Source organism: Anolis carolinensis, chromosome 2 (assembly GCF_035594765.1).
Source record: "Anolis carolinensis isolate JA03-04 chromosome 2, rAnoCar3.1.pri, whole genome shotgun sequence".
NCBI lineage: Eukaryota > Metazoa > Chordata > Lepidosauria > Squamata > Dactyloidae > Anolis > Anolis carolinensis.
This window is the reverse complement of record NC_085842.1, coordinates 19183413-19201861: the sequence shown is the minus strand read 5'-3', so window position 1 is coordinate 19201861 and position 18449 is coordinate 19183413. Positions and strand designations below refer to the sequence as shown.

Below are 18449 nucleotides of genomic sequence, written 5' to 3'. Positions count from 1 at the left end.
GTGACTCACTGTATCTGTCATTGTAAGGGCATTGAATGTTTGCCTATGTATGTAAATAAATACTATAATTCGCTCTGAGTCCCCTAGGAGAAAAGGGCAGAATATAAATACAGATTATTATTATTATTATTATTATTATTATTATTATTATTATTATTATTATTATTATTATTGATTTTGGTGTTTTTTTTAAATACTGGTAGCCAGATTTTGTTCATTTTCCTGTTCATTTTGTTCATTTTTTTTGCAGCCTCAAAGCCTGGCTACTTACTGCCTGAGGGGATATTTGAGGTGTTAGCTGGCCCTGATGGTTTCTTGTCTGGAATTCCCCTGTTTTCAGAGTGTTGTTGTTTTGTTTACTGTTCTGATTTTGGAGTTTTTTAAATACTGGTAGCCAGATTTTGTTCATTATCCTGGTTTCCTCCTTTCTGTTAAAATTGTCCACATGTTTGTGGATTTCAATGGCTTCTCTTTGTAGTCTGACATGGGGGTTGTTACAGTGGTCCAGCTTTTCTGTGTTCTCAAATAATATTCTGTGTCCAGGTTGGCTCATCAAGCGCTCTACTATGGCTGACTTCTCTCCCAAATACCTCCCAAACAAAGGATCCTCCCAGCCGGCAACTGCCAGGCTTTGAAGCTGCAGAGCTTTTCAATGCTAATCAAGCTCACCAATTGCAACATTCCCACTTGCCTCCAACAGACAAGAGTTCTTTCTCCCACCCTGGACATCATTCCACAGATATATAAACCCCACTGCCTTATTTCCAACAGACTTCACAACCTCTGAGGATGTGATAGCGGAGACCCCCGCTTTTAAATTCATCTGACCTGCAGCGGGGAGTTCCACAGATCCGGATCGCCAGCAAAGTGGGAAAATGTTCAGACCGCAACAAATTATTATTATTAAATTCTTTTCATTGCTTTCCCCAGCCCTGACATTGTAACTAATCCTTAAATAAAAAGTATCCTTTCCTTTAACTTGAAATCCTCTCAAGTGGTTATTTTGTATCTCTTTTCTGGCTCCCTCGCATGAAATCCTCTCTCCTTCCCTCCCTGTCATTGACTAACATGGCGAACGGAACAAATTGAACCATAACTTCATCAAAAATACTCCAAGCATGCCTATCTTTTATATCTAACACTCTTTGAGGCTCCTGGTTCCGGGACAACCAACAGCGTCCGGATCGGTCCAGTTTGAAGCTCCGAATCAGCTGATTGTCAGAAAGCCGGTTCCGTTTGCCTCCTTCTCCGCTACAGCCGCTTCTCGGCTTCTGCGCCTGGCGGGCTATTTCCAAAGAACATGGGCTTCTCTCCAGAGCTGCTGGTGGTGGACTGCCACCCTCCCTGAGAGAGAGATGTAGTTTCTCCAAGGACCAGCTGTGATTTATACGGTGGCAAGAGCTTCCGGATGGATTTCTTCGGCTCATTCATTCATTTTTATGAATGAACAGATTCCTCATTCATATACTCCTGCTGGACTCCCATGGACAGAAATCAACCTGAGCTGCTTATAAACTTTTCATGAACTATATGCTTATATGTTTATGAAATATTGGAATCAATTCTTTATTAACTGTTTAGCCAGATGTAACTTGGTCTATGGGTTCCCTGGAAGACCCCCAGACTCATATATTTCCCTTTTTTATATGTTACATTACAGAAAAACCGGGTTTTTTTCCTTCCCTTTAAAACTGGAGGGAATCTGAACTCCCTCCCTCTCCTCAGACAAACCGCGATATTGAATTGCCTACCCCCAGCATGCATTTTCTTTCATAACTCACTCAATTTTGCACCAAGAATCACCCCTTTTCATATTTATGACTAAAATCACCTAATCTTTAAAATACAACCAACATTTTTGACCATTTTTTCTCTGATCATCAGCTGATTGTCAAACTGCGTTCCTTGCCTAAATAGCCTCCCACCTTGCGCTATTAGCGTAGGAGTGGAAAATAAGCTATAAATGTTAATATTTAGTACTTTTTTCGGTAATTTTGGGTGGAAATGGCTAAGATATTATTCTCTATATTCCCTAGTATATTTTAATCAATGAAGGCATAGCCTGAACTCTAGTTAACCCCAGAAATTCCTGCTTTCCCTCATCCTAGATTCTGGGCTTCACACACAAAAGAGGATAAACTGTCACCATAAAATTTAATCTATGTTGCATCTGCATGGCCCATAGCGAGAAATTGACCCACCCCAGATCGGAGCAGTCCCCGGGGTGATAAAATCTCATATGGTAATGTTGAGCGCAAACCCATCCTGGACCCCTGGGGAGCCCCAGGAAGGCTTCCCGCTGGTCCTGCCACCATAATCCCATAGTGTCAATATTTGCTGTCATCTCCGCCACACCACAGGTGTTCATGAACTGTGTACGTGCGTAAAGAACCCTGGACATTCCAGATGGCCCTATTCAAAACAGCAATAATCTTAAGATTATCTTAGAAGGCGCTAGCCTCAGGTAATCGCTTTGCATAAAGATAACTCCAATGATTCATTCACCAAAACCCATTGTCTAGCTGACTCCCGCCTTCCCCAACCTGATTGGCCCTGACAGAGGCAAAGGTTGTTCCTCATTGGCCAAGGCGCGGGGCGGGAAACCAAACCCCCACCTAGTGCGGCGCCCTCGACCTATCAGCAGCCAGATGGGCGGAGGGACGGGGCGGGAGATTCAAGCAGACTTCAAACTTAGAAATGTATAAAATGGCTTTATTTTCAATGTATCGTTACATCTTGCATGTCGAATTATCGCTGCCTGATGTCCTTTTCAGCTGAATTGCTTTAATAAACGCTTTGGCAGTTTTTCCTTCAACTTGGCAGAGTCTTTTCCTTTCGGTCTCAGGTAAATTTATATTCCGGATCATTTTCTGCTTCCCTGACGGCTCGCCAAGACTCGTTCCCTCATCGGAGGAAGCGATCAGATCTCCCTCACAGGGCAGATCCTGGCTAAATCGCGATCTCGATAACAGATGCTTGCCATAGATGCAGGCGAAATGTCAGGAAGGAATGCTTCTGGAACATGGCATTACAGCCCGGAAAATTCACTGCAACCCAGTGAAAGCCTTTGACAACACATTTTCATAGCTCTTTCCCCCAATCTTTTCTTCCCATAGCTAAACACCCCCAGATCCCTCCACCGCTCCTCATAGAGCTTCATTTCCAAGCTTTGGCGCATTTTGGTCACCTTTCTCTGGACACTTTCCAGCTTGTCAAGATCCTTCTTGAATTGTGATGCCCAGAACTGGACACAGAGTACTTATTCCAGGCAAGGTCTGAAGTCAGATGATTAGAGAGAAATGATTTTTGTTAAGGCTAAATCTTGAGCAAATGTGTTTAAAACAAAATGAGTATCTGTCTATTAGAATGTCTAGGTTTTGTGAAAAATGCACTCAGATTATTTATTGATTATTAATCATAGAATCATAGAATCATAGAATAGTAGAGTTGGAAGAGACCACATGGGCCATCCAGTCCAACCCCCTGCTAAAAAGCAGGAAATCGCATTCAAAGCACCCCCGACAGATGGCCATCCAGCCTCTGCTTAAAAGCCTCCAAAGAAGGAGCTTCCACCACGGCCCCGGGGAGAGAGTTCCACTGTCGAACAGCTCTCACAGTGAGGAAGTTCTTCCTGATGTTCAAGTGGAATCTCCTTTCCTGTAGTTTGAAGCCATTGTTCCGTGTCCTAGTCTGCAGGGCAGCAGAAAACAAGCTTGCTCCCTCTTCCCTATGACTTCCCTTCACATATTTGTACATGGCTATCATGTCTCCTCTCAGCCTTCTCTTCTGCAGGCTAAACATGCCCAGCTCTTTAAGCCGCTCCTCATAGGGCTTGTTCTCCAGACCCTTAATCATTTTAGTCGCCCTCCTCTGGACGCTTTCCAGCTTGTCAACATCTCCCTTCAACTGTGGTGCCCAAAATTGGACACAGTATTCCAGGTGTGGTCTGACCAAGGCAGAATAGAGGGGGAGCATAACTTCCCTGGATCTAGACGCTATTCCCCTATTGATGCAGGCCAGAATCCCATTGGCTTTTTTAGCAGCCGCATCACATTGTTGGCTCATGTTTAACTTGTTGTCCATGAGGACTCCAAGGTCTTTTTCGCACACACTGCTGTCAAGCCAGGCGTCCCCCATTCTGTATCTTTGATTTCCATTTTTTCTGCCGAAGTGAAGTATCTTGCATTTGTCCCTGTTGAACTTCATTTTGTTAGTTTTGGCCCATCTCTCTAGTCTGTCAAGATCGTTTTGAATTCTGCTCCTGTCTTCTGGAGTGTTAGCTATCCCTCCCAGTTTTGTGTCGTCTGCAAACTTGATGATCATGCCTTCTAACCCTTCGTCTAAGTCGTTAATAAAGATGTTGAACAGAACCGGGCCCAGGACAGAGCCCTGCGGCACTCCACTTGTCACTTCTTTCCATGATGAAGACGACGCATTGGTGAGCACCCTTTGGGTTCGTCCGCTTAGCCAATTACAGATCCACCTAACCATAGTTTTGTCTAGCCCACATTTGACTAGTTTGTTTGCCAGAAGGTCGTGGGGGACTTTGTCGAAGGCCTTACTGAAATCCAGGTAGGCTACATCCACAGCATTCCCTGTATCGACCCAACTCGTAACTCTATCGAAAAAAGAGATCAGATTAGTCTGGCATGACTTGTTTTTGGTAAATCCGTGTTGACTATTAGCAATGACCGCATTTGTTTCTAAGTGTTCGCAGACCACTTCCTTAATGATCTTTTCCAGAATTTTGCCTGGTATTGATGTGAGGCTGACCGGATGGTAATTGTTTGGGTTGTTCTTTTTTCCCTTCTTGAAGATAGGGACCACATTCGCCCTCCTCCAATCTGCTGGGACTTCTCCCATTCTCCAAAAACTCTCGAAGATAATTGCCAGTGGTTCTGAAATAACTTCCGCTAGTTCCTTCAATACTCTTGGATGTAGCTGATCTGGCCCTGGGGACTTGAATTCATTTAGAGCGGCCAGGTGTTCCTGGACAACTTGTTTCCCTATTTGGGGTTGGATTTCCCCCAATCCTTCGTCCATTCCATGTTGCTGAGGTTGAAGATGGCTTTCTTTTTGTGAGAAGACCGAGGCAAAGAAGGCATTAAGTAGTTCTGCCTTTTCCCTGTCCCCTGTCGCCATCACCCCATCTTCTCCTTGCAATGGCCCTATCGCCTCCTTTTTCTTCCTTTTTCTACCAACGTAAGCAAAAAAGCCTTTTTTGTTGTTTTTTATGTCCCTGGCAAGCCTGAGCTTTAGCCTTGCAAACCTTTTCCCTACAGGTGTTGGCTATACGTTTGAATTCTTCTTTGGTGATTTCTCCCCTTTTCCACTTCTTGTGCATGTCACTTTTGAGCTTTAGCTCAGTTAGAAGTTCTTTGGACATCCATTCTGGCTTCTTTGCACTTGTCTTATTTTTCTTCTTTGTTGGCACTGTTTGCATTTGCGCCTTGAGTATTTCACTTTTGAAAAACTCCCATCCATCCTTAACTCCCTTGTTTTTTAATATCGGCGCCCATGGAATGCCGCTCAGTAATTCCTTCATTTTTTTGGAAGTCAGCTCTCTTAAAGTCCAGAATGCGTGTTTGACTTGTCTTAGTTTCAGCATTCCTTTGTATTGCAAACTGCAGGAGCACATGGTCACTTGCCCCTAAGGATCCAACCACTTCAACTGTATTGATCAGGTCTTCCACATTTGTTAAGATTAGATCAAGAGTTGCTGATCCCCTTGTTGCCTCTTCTACCTTCTGGACCATAAAATTATCTGCAAGGCAAGTGAGGAATTTGTTGGACTTTGTACTCTTGGCTGAGTTTGTTTTCCAGCAGATATCGGGATAATTGAAATCGCCCATGACTACTATATCTCTTCTTTGTGCCTGTTTGGTCAGCTGTTGACAGAAGGCTTCATCAAGTCCTTCATCCTGACTCGGAGGTCTGTAGTAGACACCCACGACAAGATCTTTTTGAGTCCCGGTTCCCTTGATTCTTATCCAGATGCTTTCAAGCTGGTTTCCCGGATTACAGTCTTGCATTTCTTCTGCAACGTAACTGTTTTTGACATATAAAGCTACTCCCCCTCCTCTCCCCTTTGTTCTATTTCTGTGAAAGAGGTTATAGCCCTCAATGGTTAAATTCCAGCGATGGGAGTCATCCCACCAGGTTTCAGTGATGCCTATGACATCGTATGTGTGGTGCTGTGCTAGGAGTTGGAGTTCGTCTTGCTTATTTCCCATGCTCTGAGCATTAGTGTAAAGACATGTAAGCCCCTGTGACCTCCCCTCGAACTGTTTATTTCGGATTATTGTGCTCTCTGTACTTGGTCCTTGCTGTGTTTGTGCAGCCCTCCGTTTAGCCTTTCGGCGGTTCCCTGTGGTCGTGGGTAATATAGTGTTCGCCAGGCTGTTGTTCCCCTCCCCCAGTGGATCTAGTTTAAAGTGCGCCTGATGAGGTTTGTGAGTCTGTGTGCAAAAAGATGTTTTCCTACTTGTGTGAGATGCACCCCATCGCTTGCCAGTAGTCCATCCTCTTGGAAGAGTAGACCATGGTCAAGGAAGCCAAAATGCTCCTCTTGACACCATTTTCTGAGCCAGTTATTGACCTGTACTATTTTTCCGGCCCTTGTAGAGCCGTGTCCTACAACGGGGAGGAGGGATGAAAAGATCACATGTACATTATACAGTTTTAGCTTTGTTCCCAGAGCTCGAAAATCATTTGTGATCTTTTGAAAAGTATTAGAAGCTATATTATTTATTTATTGTATTATTAACATATTTCTGTTGCATCCTGTTTCAACAGAGTTCAGGGCTTCCACTGATAATTTTATTTCTAGGATTTAATTTTTCTAGGACAAAATGTATAAGCTTTTCTTTCAACAAACATTAAAGGAATTAGGGGAGAATCGGGGCCTTTCCACACGGCCATATAACCCAGAAGTTGGAGGGTCCTCCCTTTGTTTTTACCCATATATATAGTGTAATAATTGTTAAGACAATGCCTCAGCTTTACATTCCTTTAGATGATGATGAGCCTGATGAGGAAGCCATGGTCCTGCGAGGAAAAAGAAGAGGCAAATGTTTGAGATCCGCATTGGCAGCTCCATTGAGCATTGACTGAATGATGTACAGACCAGACTCAGCTGGAACTGAGTCAGGAAAAATCCTTGAGGGCATGAATGCTGGGAGCAATGGAAGAGTCTGGGAAATAATGGCACAGAGGTTCCTGGATAAGGTCCTTGCCATCTCAGGTGCACAGCTTCAGGCCTTCAGGCAGTTCTCCTACCGAGAGGGCGAGGGACCCAGAGAGGTTTGCAGCCGCCTCCACGATCTCTGCCGCCAGTGGCTGAAGCCAGAGCAACACACCAAGGCGGAGATGCTGGACCTGGTGATCCTGGAGCAGTTCCTGAGCCTCCTGCCCCCAGAGATGGGGAGCTGGGTCCGAGAGTGTGGGGCAGAGACCTCTTCCCAGGCGGTGGCCCTGGCGGAAGGCTTCCTCCTGAGTCAGGCAGAGGACAAGAGGCAGGAAGAACAGGTGAGAACAATTGATTTGTAAGGTACAGATGAGAAGGACATCTCCCGCATACTTCTACTTTCCAGTCCTTTCTGTCCCTACTGTTGTCACCCCCAGAACCATTGGGATATTTGTTGCATTTCTGGTAAAAAGTGACATCTTGTTTTTGATAATATGAGGCTCCTTGCTTTTACCTGGAGCCCCAGTGCCAAGGGTCTCTTGGAAGCATGATTCTGCTTGAAAACAAGCTGCATCCTCCTTGTTTGTTTAGTTTCTAAGGGAAATCACATATTTTTGGGCTGGCAATAATAGAATCGGATTTGCTGGTGTGGTGGCTTAAGTGGCAGTGAGGGTTAAGTTGTGGATTAAGGTGTGGAATGTGCTTTCCTTCACCATTGCAAGTCTCCCCTTCCCCTTACAAAGTTCAATACCCCTTTTTCTAAAGCAGTGGTTCCCAACCTGTGGTTTGTGGGCCACCAGTTGTCCCCAATGGTATTCCCCATAGTAACCTATGGCTGCGAGAGCTGGACCATAAGGAAGGCTGAGCGAAGGAAGATACACACTTTCAAACTTTGGTGCTGGAGGAAAATCCTGAGAGTGCCTTGGACCTTGGCAAGAAGATCCAACCAGTCCATCCTCCAGGAAATAATGCCCGGCTGCTCACTGGAGGGAAGGATACTAAAGGCAAAGATGAAGTCCTTTGGCCACGTCATGAGAAGACAGGAAAGCTTTGAAAAGACCATGATGCTGGGGAAAATGGAAGGAAAAAGGAAGAGAGGCCAACCAAGAGCAAGATGGATGGACGGTATCCTTGAAGTGACTGGCTTGACCTTGAAGGAACTGGGGGCGGCGGCAACCGACAGGGAGCTCTGGCGTGGACTGGTCCATGAGGTCACAAAGAGTCGGAAACGACTGAACGAGTGAGACGACGACGACTTGTCCCCAAGAACTAAAATATGGTCCACAGCCTCATTGTTACTACACCGTTGCAATGAGAGTGACTGGTGTCGCGAAACCCTGTTATAGTGCCGAGGCAATGGGGATGTCGGGAGGGGAGAGGCTGATTACCCACAAAAGGCATGACCACAAGCCTCCTGACTGCTGCTTCTCCTCCTCCTCCCTTTCCCTGAGCGGAGCCCTTCCATGTGGTGCCTGGAAGCAGGGGTGCCTTGGTGTCTTCAGCCTGCTCCTGGGTTATTTGGGGTGCTGATTCAGAAAATTACATTGGATAGACCACATCAGTTCTAGTTTCTGATACGGAGCATATGCCATCCAGTAGCCAGCATCTGTTCACCCACAGATAATCATATTTAATTATCTAGAGCTGATGTGGTCTATCCAATGCAATTTTCTGAATCAGTACCCCCAAATAATCCAGGAACAGGCCGAAGACACCAAGGCACCCCACATGGAATGGCTCTGCTCAGGAGGGGAGAGGAGGAGGAGAAGCAGCAGTCAGGAGGCTTGTGGTTGTGCATTTTGTGGGAAATCAGCCTCTCCCCTCCCGACACCATAAGAGGGTTTTGCGAGACCAGTCACTCTCATTGCAACGGTGTAGTAACCGTTGACCAAAAACTGATTCATAATCCTTTTGGTATTAATGTTGGAGAGTGGTCCCTGATCAAAAAAAGTTGGGTACCACTGTTCTAGTGGAGATGGTGAATGGATGGACGCTTTTTTAATTGGTTCCAACTCTACAGTTTCAACTTCATTCCTTGTGACTATGCTGCATGTTCTAATCCTTCTCCACACTCAATGACTTGAATCTTTATCACTTTTTCAGGTGAAAAAGTGCTGCGTAGAAGTTCAGCCTGATTTCCTTGCTTCAGGGGAGAGGACGTCACTTTGCAAGGTGAGGACAATCTTGGGGAGGGTGTGCTTTGATGCAGAATTTCGGTAAATTTAATCTCCCCAACTTTGTCAATGGACTAAATGTTTACTGTTGTGAAAAAAAAAATAACACAGTAACACATGCCAGGCTGAGAGTGTGTAACTGGACAAAACGTCCTAGTCCAGGGGGACTAGAAAGTGGTGCTCTCAAGACCCATTTCAATTACTTATCCATGGCCATGTTTACTTTATTTATTTATTTATTTATTTACAGTATTTATATTCCGCCCTTCTCACCCCGAAGGGGACTCAGGGCGGATCACATTATAACACAGATAGGGCAAACATTCAATGCCCATAAACACATCAAACAGAGACTGAGAGACAGACGCAGAGGCAAGTTAACCTTCTTCTGAGGGGATGTTCGATTCTGGCCACAGGGGGGAGCAGCTGCTTCATCATCCACACTGACGGCACTTCCTCATTCCAGGTCGTAAATTAGTTAATCTTGCCTCCCCACTTTATAAGTGGTACCTTATCTCCTACTTGATAGATGCAACTATCTTTAGACCTAACTCTATTGTGTTCAAGGTGTTTTTCTCTGATAAGAGTTTTGGGGATTGTGGTTGTAGTCTCTGAGACCATCATGGATGATTTTAGGAAGAACATTAGAAAGAACTTCCTCACTGTGAGAGCTGTTCAGCAGTGGAACTGTGGTGGAGGCTCCTTCTTTGGAGGCTTTGAAACACAGGCTGGATGGCCATCTGTCAGGGGTGCTTTGAATGCCATTTTCCTGCTTCTTGGCAGGGGGTTGGACTGGATGACCCATGAGATCTCTTCCAACTCTAGGATTCTATGATTCTATGACTTGTTTCCCATTGCCTTGATCTCTCTCCCAGGGGCCGGAACTACATTAGAAACAACTGCTCATTTGTCTTTTCTCTCTTCTGATGGAGGAGAATCATTTCAGGTAAGTAGAGGGATCAGACCTGAAAGGAGTTTAGCATCGGGTTGTTGTGTGTCTTTCGGGCTGTGTGGCCATGTTCCAGAAGCATTCTCTCCTGACGTTTCGCCCACATCTATGGCAGGCATCCTCAGAGGTTGTGAGGTACCTCACAACCTCTGAGGATGCCTGCCATAGATGTGGGCGAAACGTCAGGAGAGAATGCTTCTGGAACATGGCCACACAGCCCGAAAGACACACAACAACCCTGTGATCCTGGCCATGAAAGCCTTCGACAACACATCGAGTTTAGCATCTTCTGTCTCCAATGGCGTCCCTGGTTAAAAATGGCTGGGAATAATGTTGCCATTCATTTTCCATGGAAAGGATAATAAAAATGGGAAATTTCCAAAATATTTTGTATAGAAAGATGTTGCCATTTAAACATTTGATCCTGGATTTGGCAAGAAGCACACAGGGCAAAGAGACAAAGAATAGTGAAGACAACACACCAGATCCATCTGTGAAGACCTGGGCAGTTTGGCACAAAGTGGATTTAACTCTGGGGTCTGGAAAAGGAGAAACCTGTTTCTCCTTTTTGTTTGTGGCAAACCTCAGATCATCAGAAAGGACCTGTTGTGTCAGTCCAAAGCCTCCTGATTCTCAAAGTGAATACTTTAAGCAGCCCCATAGGTAAAGGTAAAGGTTTTCCCCTGACGTTAAGTCCAGGGGGTTGGTGCTCATCTCCATTTCTAAGCAGAAGAGCCGGTGTTGTCCATAGACACCTCCAAGGTCATGTGGCCATGACTGCATGGAGCGCCGTTACCTTCCCGCCGGAGCGGTACCTATTGATCTACTCACATTTGCATGTTTTCGAACTGCTAGGTTGGCAAGAGCTGGGGCTAACAGCGGGCGCTCATTCCGCTCCCAGGATTTGAACCTGGGACCTTTTGGTCTGCAAGTTCAGCAGCTCAGCGCTTTAACACACCGTGCCACCAGAGGCCCCAAGCAGCCCCATAAGTCATACCTCATGGCCATACATGTCTGCCAGAATTGCAGGCCCACAGGTAGCATTCAAAGAGATGTTCCCTTTGCTCCTGGACCTAACTGACAGCACTCAGATCTAAGTGGCAAAACAGTTCCCTTTAGGGAAGAAGGGTTGTGAATGCCACACACAATTTAAATGCTGTAATATAAGAACCTGTCACCCTCTATTAATCTACCATTTTGTTTTGTTTGACATTAATCTTCTTGCTAGGTTTGAACAAGGGATTTCCTCTTTTTTGTTGAGGTTCCAGTCACATTTGAGGAAGTGTCCATGTCTTTTCTCCCTGAGGAGTGGGCTCTCCTGAATCCGGACCAGAGAGCCTTATTCAAGGAGGTCATGGAGGAAACATGTAGGATCATGTCCACTCCTGGTATGGATCTTTCTTTCATTCACTGAAAACAATTTCTGTTTTAAAACATCAGACTTGTAAGAAGAAGAATAGCATGCAAGCATTGAGAGGTTTCTTAAGGAAGGGCTGGAAACTTCTCTCCTTCCAGGCAAGACCTTCCAGGCATGAGGATGAACAGGTCTGATTTTATGTTTGAAATTTGTATTTTGTAATTTATATAGTATTTTAATAGTTTTAATTGTTTTATGCATTGTTTGATATTGATTTTGTATTGGCATCGAATTGCTGCCATTACTGTAAGCAGCCCTGAGTCCCTTCGGGTGAGAAGGGCGGGATATAAATGTGAGAAATAAAAATTAAAAATAAATTCCCAGCAGTGCTTGCCAGTCTGGTCATTATACTGTTCAGCCAGAGATGAAGCATGATCAAAATGATAATAAATCTCCACCTGGAGATCTACAACTTTATGGGTTTCGTTTATTGCTAATCATTTATGGATCCACCACCAAGACTCTACTCTTGGAAGACAACCATACTTGGCCACAAGTGATTACCTGTAGTAGTAACAATGCTTACTTTTTATTTTTGTAAATAGTAAGTGCAGGTTGATGAGGAGGAAGAAAACAGTTAGAAGTTAAGAGTCTAGTTAAGTGGTTCTCAACCTGTGGGTCCCCAGGTGTTTTGGCCTACAACTCCCAGAAATCCCAGCCAGTTGACCAGCTGTTAGGATTTCTGAGAGCTGAAGGCCAAAACATCTGGGGACCCACAAGTTGAGAACCACTGGTCTAGGAGATGCTTCAGATTCGTCAAAAAGAACAGTCCCCCCAGTTGCTCACTCAAGGTTCTTATGTTCAGATATCTCAGTTTTTTCACTCATTGATCAAGATGAATGTTGGTGATGATCGCAACATGTAGTTATATATGAAACTAAACAGAAAACTGAGAGATTGGGTTAAAATGTTTTGTTTTAAATGTCATGAAGAATTAAAATATTTTACCCAGAACCTGAAAAAAATCTCTTTAGTTACATTCCCTATGGCAGTGGTTCTCAACCGGTGGATCCCTAAATGTTTTGGCCTTCCAGAAATCCTAACAGCTGGTAAACTGGCTGGGATTTCTGGGAGTTGTAGGCCAAAACATCTGGGGATCCACAGGTTGAGAACCACTGCCCTATGGTTTCCCCCATTTAGGATCTAGTGCACCTGGGTTCTTTCTTAGTCCTTGACATTCCTTCTTGCTCAAACTTGGAGACCAATATTTTCTCTTCTTAATCTTTCCTGTAGGTAACTGGAAGTTGGGAAAGGCATGTGACAAGGGTGAGAAATCTCTTAGGCAAAACTTGGAATTTTCCAGACATAAGCAAATCCATACAGAAGAAAAATGTCATGTAGAGACAGTCTGCAAATGTGCTAACTGTAGGATATGTTTTGGCCAAAATACAGCACATCTGTATCACAAGAGAGTGCAGCCTGGAAAGAAAAACTTGGAATGTGAAGTCTCTCTGAAAGATGTTGATTGCAAATTGCACAATGAAATCCATGGAGTAGAGACCTCATACAAATGCCAAGAGTGTGGAGAATGTTTTGCTTCCAAGCCAAAACTTATGAAACACCGGAGAAGCCACACAGGAGGAAAACCATACAAATGCCAGGAATGTGGAAAAGTTTTGTTTCTAACTCAGCACTTCTGAGACACTTGAGACTCCACACAGGAGAGAAACCACACAACAAATGGCAGGGGTGGGGGAAATCTTGTACCCAAACTTCTCACGTTCACAGGAAAACACACAAAGGAGAAAATTTATACAAATGCCAAGAGTGTGGAAAATGTTTTGCTTCCAGGTATGGACTTAAGTTCCACCAACGAGCCCACACAGAAGAAAAACCATACCAATGCCAGCAGTGTGGGAAATGTTTTATTTCCGATTCAAAACTTCTGGGACACCAGAGAATCCACACAGGGGACAAACCACACAAATGTCAAGAGTGTGGGAAATGTTTTATCCAAAATTCAGAACTTGTCATCCACCAAAGAATGCACACAGGCGAGAAACCATACAAATGCCAGGAGTGTGAGAAATGTTTTGCTTCCAAGTCAAGACTTTTGATCCACCAGAGAATCCACACAGGGGAGAAACCATACACATGCCAGGAGTGTGGGAAATGTTTTGTTGCCAAGGGAGGACTTCTGAGACACCAGATAATTCATCAAGGAGAGCAACCACACAAAGGCCAGGGCTGTGAAAAACGTTACGCCCAGACTTCACATCTTCACATTGACCAGGCATTTCACATAAAAGGGGAACCATACATATGCGAAGAATGTGGAAAACATCTTCCTTCCAAGTCACACCTTCTGATCCATGAGAGAATCCACACCGGAGAGAAACCATATAAATGCCAGGAGTGTGGAAAATGCTTTGTTTCCAAGTCAGTGCTTCTAAGACACCAGAGAATCCACACAGGAGAAAAACCATACAAATGCCAGGAATGTGGAAAATGTTTTGTTTCCAACTCAGCTCTTCTGAAACACCAGAGAATCCACAAAGGAGACAAACCATACCAATGCCAGGAATGTGGGAAATGTTTTGTTGCTACAACAGGACTTCTAAGACACCAGAGAATCCACACAGGAGAGAGACCATATAAATGTCAGGTTTGTCAAAAATGTTTTGTTTGCAACTCAGCACTTCGGAGACACCAGAGAATGCACACGGGAGAGAAACCATACAAATGCCAGGAGTGTGGGAAACATTTCAGCCGGAATTCAACTCTTAAGCAGCACCAGATAGTTCACAACAAAGATAAAACATAAAAAAATCCAGCAGTGAGTAAAATCCTTGGCTTTTGCATCTGAGCTTTTCACACATTGGGTTTCACGGAGAAATAGCTAAATCATACATTTGTTTTCACTGCAAGGACCAGCTAGTCATAATCCCCTCAATTCATAAATCTGTCATTTTTGAGGATACTGTGTAAGACAGTATGTTCCCTGAACACTAGGAAGATTATCCTAATGTTTGGGGTTTTTTTGGAGTCTGCGTTTTAGTGAATGAGAGCCACCGGTTCAGATTTCAATCTCATTCCATTTCCACATCCTTGGAGACACTGCACCTGACCACAGAGATTTGAGTTCATGAAAAGTAACTGGATGTTACACCCCAAGGTTACAGGAGCACCCTGAAAACCAGACAGGAGCCAGTATCACACCAACCAGTCCTGGGGGCGGTGACGGCTGACAGGGAGCTCTGGTGTGGACTGGTTCCTGAGATCACAAAGAGTCGGAGACGACTAAACGACTGAGCAGCAGCATATATATCTATGTGCAGTTAGCGTAAAAAGTCAGTATAAGAAATAGTCTTTAAGGTAGAGTCTTTAACAGTTCAAAACAAGTTCAGCAATGTCCCAATTGTAATCCACAAGTGAAACTCGTTAGTTCCACCAAGAAACCAAAGTTAGTCCAATAACCAGGAAACAGGAACAAGACGCTGCAAATCTGCAAACTGTAATCCACTCAGAGAGTCCCATTTCAAGAACAGGAATAACAAGGTAAACAAGGCAAGGTCTGCACAAGAGTCACTGACGCAGCGCAGCTCGGCTGGAAAGGTCTTGACTCGGGAACAAGGAAAGCAAGGTAAACAAGGCAAGGTCTACTTGGAAGTCACGGGCGCGGCGCGGTTTGCCTGGAACTGGAAACCCATCACGGATGCAAGTCTGGAAAAGCAAGTGTAGGAGCTGGATACTGGAACCTCTTCCGAGGAAAGTAAAGTTGACACCGCAATGAGGAACACAAAGAGGAACAACTTTAAGGAGATCCCAAGGTTGCAAGATTAAGGGAGTACAGGACCCACAAAACTTCACATGGGAAAATTAGTCATTATCGAGTCTGAGAGCTAACTTTTTACTTCTTTGCACACCCTCCCTCTTACTCCTATCTCTTGTAAAAGACTCCCTCCGATTAAAAAGCCCATCTTCGCCCAAATCGACACCATCTGATGTAGGCAAAATTGATGAGGCCTCGGAATGCTCTCCAATTAGCGGATCCTCTGCCGCTACAACATCTGGCAGCTGCAAGGCCAAGGGGCCTCGTTCCAGGTCTGGAATGTCTCCTAGATCCGTAGTATAATATGTTTCCAAATCCATCTCCTGATGAAATATAGGCCATGATGGCTGAGCTATAACACTGGATATTCTGTCACCACTTCTTTACTCCTTTTAGTCTGCACCTTCCTCACTATATTATTTTTTTCTGTTTCTGGAAAGTTTGTGCATTTTAATTTGTTTAATACATCTTGTGTCCTTTTCTTTAGTAGAGACATTTTGCATGGTAACTACCTATTTTTCAGGATTAATCCCCTAAATCCCGAATGCCAGTGTTCAGAGGGGGTTTGCCCTTGCTTTGCTCTTAAGCTGAGGAAGTGTGACTTGCCCAAGGCCTCTCAGTTGGTTTCCATGATCAAGTAGAGAATCAAACCCCGAGTTCTAGTTTAACGCTTAAAACACTACGCCACACTGGCTTCCCTTTAGTGGTCTGTGGCTCTTACCAAAGCTAACTTTCTTAACCACTACGTGTCATTTACTAATAACACACCTGTCTCTACCTTGAGCAACAAGGCGAGAATTACTGACAATAATCACCTTATAAGACTGCTTTGGGAAAATTCCAGTTATTGGTTGTTATGCCTTATTTCCCAGATGTCAACGTTGCAATTGTTTTGAGCAACTACTTTTCCACTGGTGGAAACATATCCCACTGCTTTGTAGGTAGACCTCCATCACATTCTGCTACCCTGCATGTCTTTCTGGACCAGTGGTCTGTGAACCACCAGTGGTCCCCAAGAACTAAAATATGGTCCGTGGTCCCATCATTACTACACCATTGCAATGCAGGGCCGGTCGGAGATAAATTTAAATATTAAGCGGGGGTGCTGAAAAGCGCCCCCCGCCGGCCCTGCCTCCTGCGCCCTGGCCCCGCCTCCCACCCAGCGTGCCCTGGCCCCGCCTCCCACGCTGCGTGGGAGGCGGGGCCAGGGCACGCTGGGTGGGAGGCGGGGCCAGTGTTGGCCCCGCCTCCCATGCTATTCGCCCTGGCCCCGCCTCCCACGCAGCGTGGGAGGCGTGGCCAGGGTTGGAAAGAGGGAGGCTTCGCCGCCCGGGGAGGGGAGGAGGGGATCCCTCCTCCCCTTCCCGGGCGGTGAAAGAACGAGGCTTCGCCGCCCGGGGAGGGGATCCCCTCCTCCCCTTCCCGGGCGGTGAAAGAACGAGGCTTCGCCGCCCGGGGAGGGGAGGAGGGGATCCCTCCTCCCCTTCCCGGGCGGCGAAAGAACGAGGCTTCGCCGCCCGGGGAGGGGAGGAGGGGATCCCTCCTCTCCTCCCCGGGCGGTGAAAGAACGAGGCTTCGCCGCCCGGGGAGGGGAGGAGGGGATCCCTCCTCTCCTCCCCGGGCGGAGAAAGAACGAGGCTTCGCCGCCCGGGGAGGGGAGGAGGGGATCCCTCCTTCCCTTCCCGGGCGGCGAAAGAGAGAGCCACAAGGCCAGGGCGCACTGGTCGGGTGGCGGGGCACCGTCAGAGCGGTGCCCCACCTCCCACCCAGCCTGACGGCGCCCCCCGGGACCTGCGCCCGAGGCGGCGTCGTCACGTGGCCTCTATGGTGGGGCCGGCCCTGTTGCAATGACAGCGAATGGTCTCGCAAAACCCTCTTATAGTGCCAAGGCAACTAGGAAGTCGGGAGGTGAGAACTGACTACCCACAAAAGGCGCAATAGCAAGCCTTCTTACTGCTGCTTCTCCTCCTCCTCCTTCTCCCTGAGTGAAGCCATTCCATGTGGCACCTGGAAGTAGGGCCTTGGTGTCTATATTTTTAGGCCTGTTCCTAGGGTTATTTAAGGTGCTGATTCAGAAAATTGCATTGGATAGACCACATCAGTTCTAGATTATTAAATATGGTTTTCTGTGGGCGAGCAGATGGCAACTACTGGATGGCATTATGTTCTGTATCAGAAACTAGAGATGATGCGGTCAGCTGGTGCTGCTGAGTTGCATAGTCATTTCCGACTCTTCGTGACCTCATGGACCAGTTCACGCCAGAGCTCCCTGTCGGCCGTTGCCGCCCCCAGTTCCTTCAAGGTCAACCCAGTCACTTCTAGGATACCGTCCATCATCTCGCTCTTGGTCGGCCTCTCTTCCTTTTTCCTTCCATTTTCCCCAGCATTGTGATCTTTTCCAAGCTTTCCAGTCTTCTCATGATGTGGCCAAAATGCAGCAACTTTGCCTGTAATATCCTTCCCTCCAGTGAGCAGCCGGACATTATTTCCTGGAGGATGGACTGGTTGGATCTTCATGCGGTCCAAGGCACTCTCAGGATTTTCCTCCAGCACCAAAGGCGTGTATCTTCCTTCGCTCAGCCTTCCTTATGGTCCAGCTCTCGCATCCATAGGTTACTATGGGGAGTACCATTGCTTTGACTATGCGGACCTTCGTTGCCAATGAGATGTCTCTGCTCATGATGATGTCTCATCATGTACTGATCCATGTAGTTTTCATGGCAAGAATACTGGGGTGGGTTGCCATTACCTTCCCCAGGGATCGTATTTAGTCTGACCTCTCTGCCATGACCTTCCCGTCTTGATGGCCCTGCACGGTATAGCTCATGGCATCATCGAGGCGCTCAAGCCCCAGCACCACGTCATGGTAACGATCCTTTGCATGGGGGATGCGGTCTATCCAATGGAATTTTCTGAATCAGCATCCCAAATAACCAGACTGAATCTAAAGT

General features: G+C 45.9%; 2 protein-coding genes across 2 annotated transcripts; both read left to right on the top strand.

Annotated features, from left to right (window-relative positions):
* Positions 1 to 6757: 6757 nt before the first annotated feature.
* On the top strand, positions 6758 to 10441 carry LOC134297032 (zinc finger protein 24-like). Its single transcript, XM_062973518.1, has 2 exons — positions 6758 to 7527; positions 9290 to 10441. Exons 1-2 carry the CDS (start codon positions 7114 to 7116, stop codon positions 9404 to 9406), a joined length of 531 nt encoding a protein of 176 aa, XP_062829588.1. The 5' UTR covers positions 6758 to 7113; the 3' UTR covers positions 9407 to 10441.
* An 11-nt stretch (positions 10442 to 10452) lies between these two features.
* LOC103280569 (zinc finger protein 501) lies at positions 10453 to 16638 on the top strand. The gene is made up of 2 exons (XM_062973503.1): positions 10453 to 11697; positions 12960 to 16638. Exon 2 carries the CDS (start codon positions 13237 to 13239, stop codon positions 14488 to 14490), a length of 1254 nt encoding a protein of 417 aa, XP_062829573.1. The 5' UTR covers positions 10453 to 11697; positions 12960 to 13236; the 3' UTR covers positions 14491 to 16638.
* The last annotated feature ends 1811 nt before the right edge of the window (positions 16639 to 18449 follow it).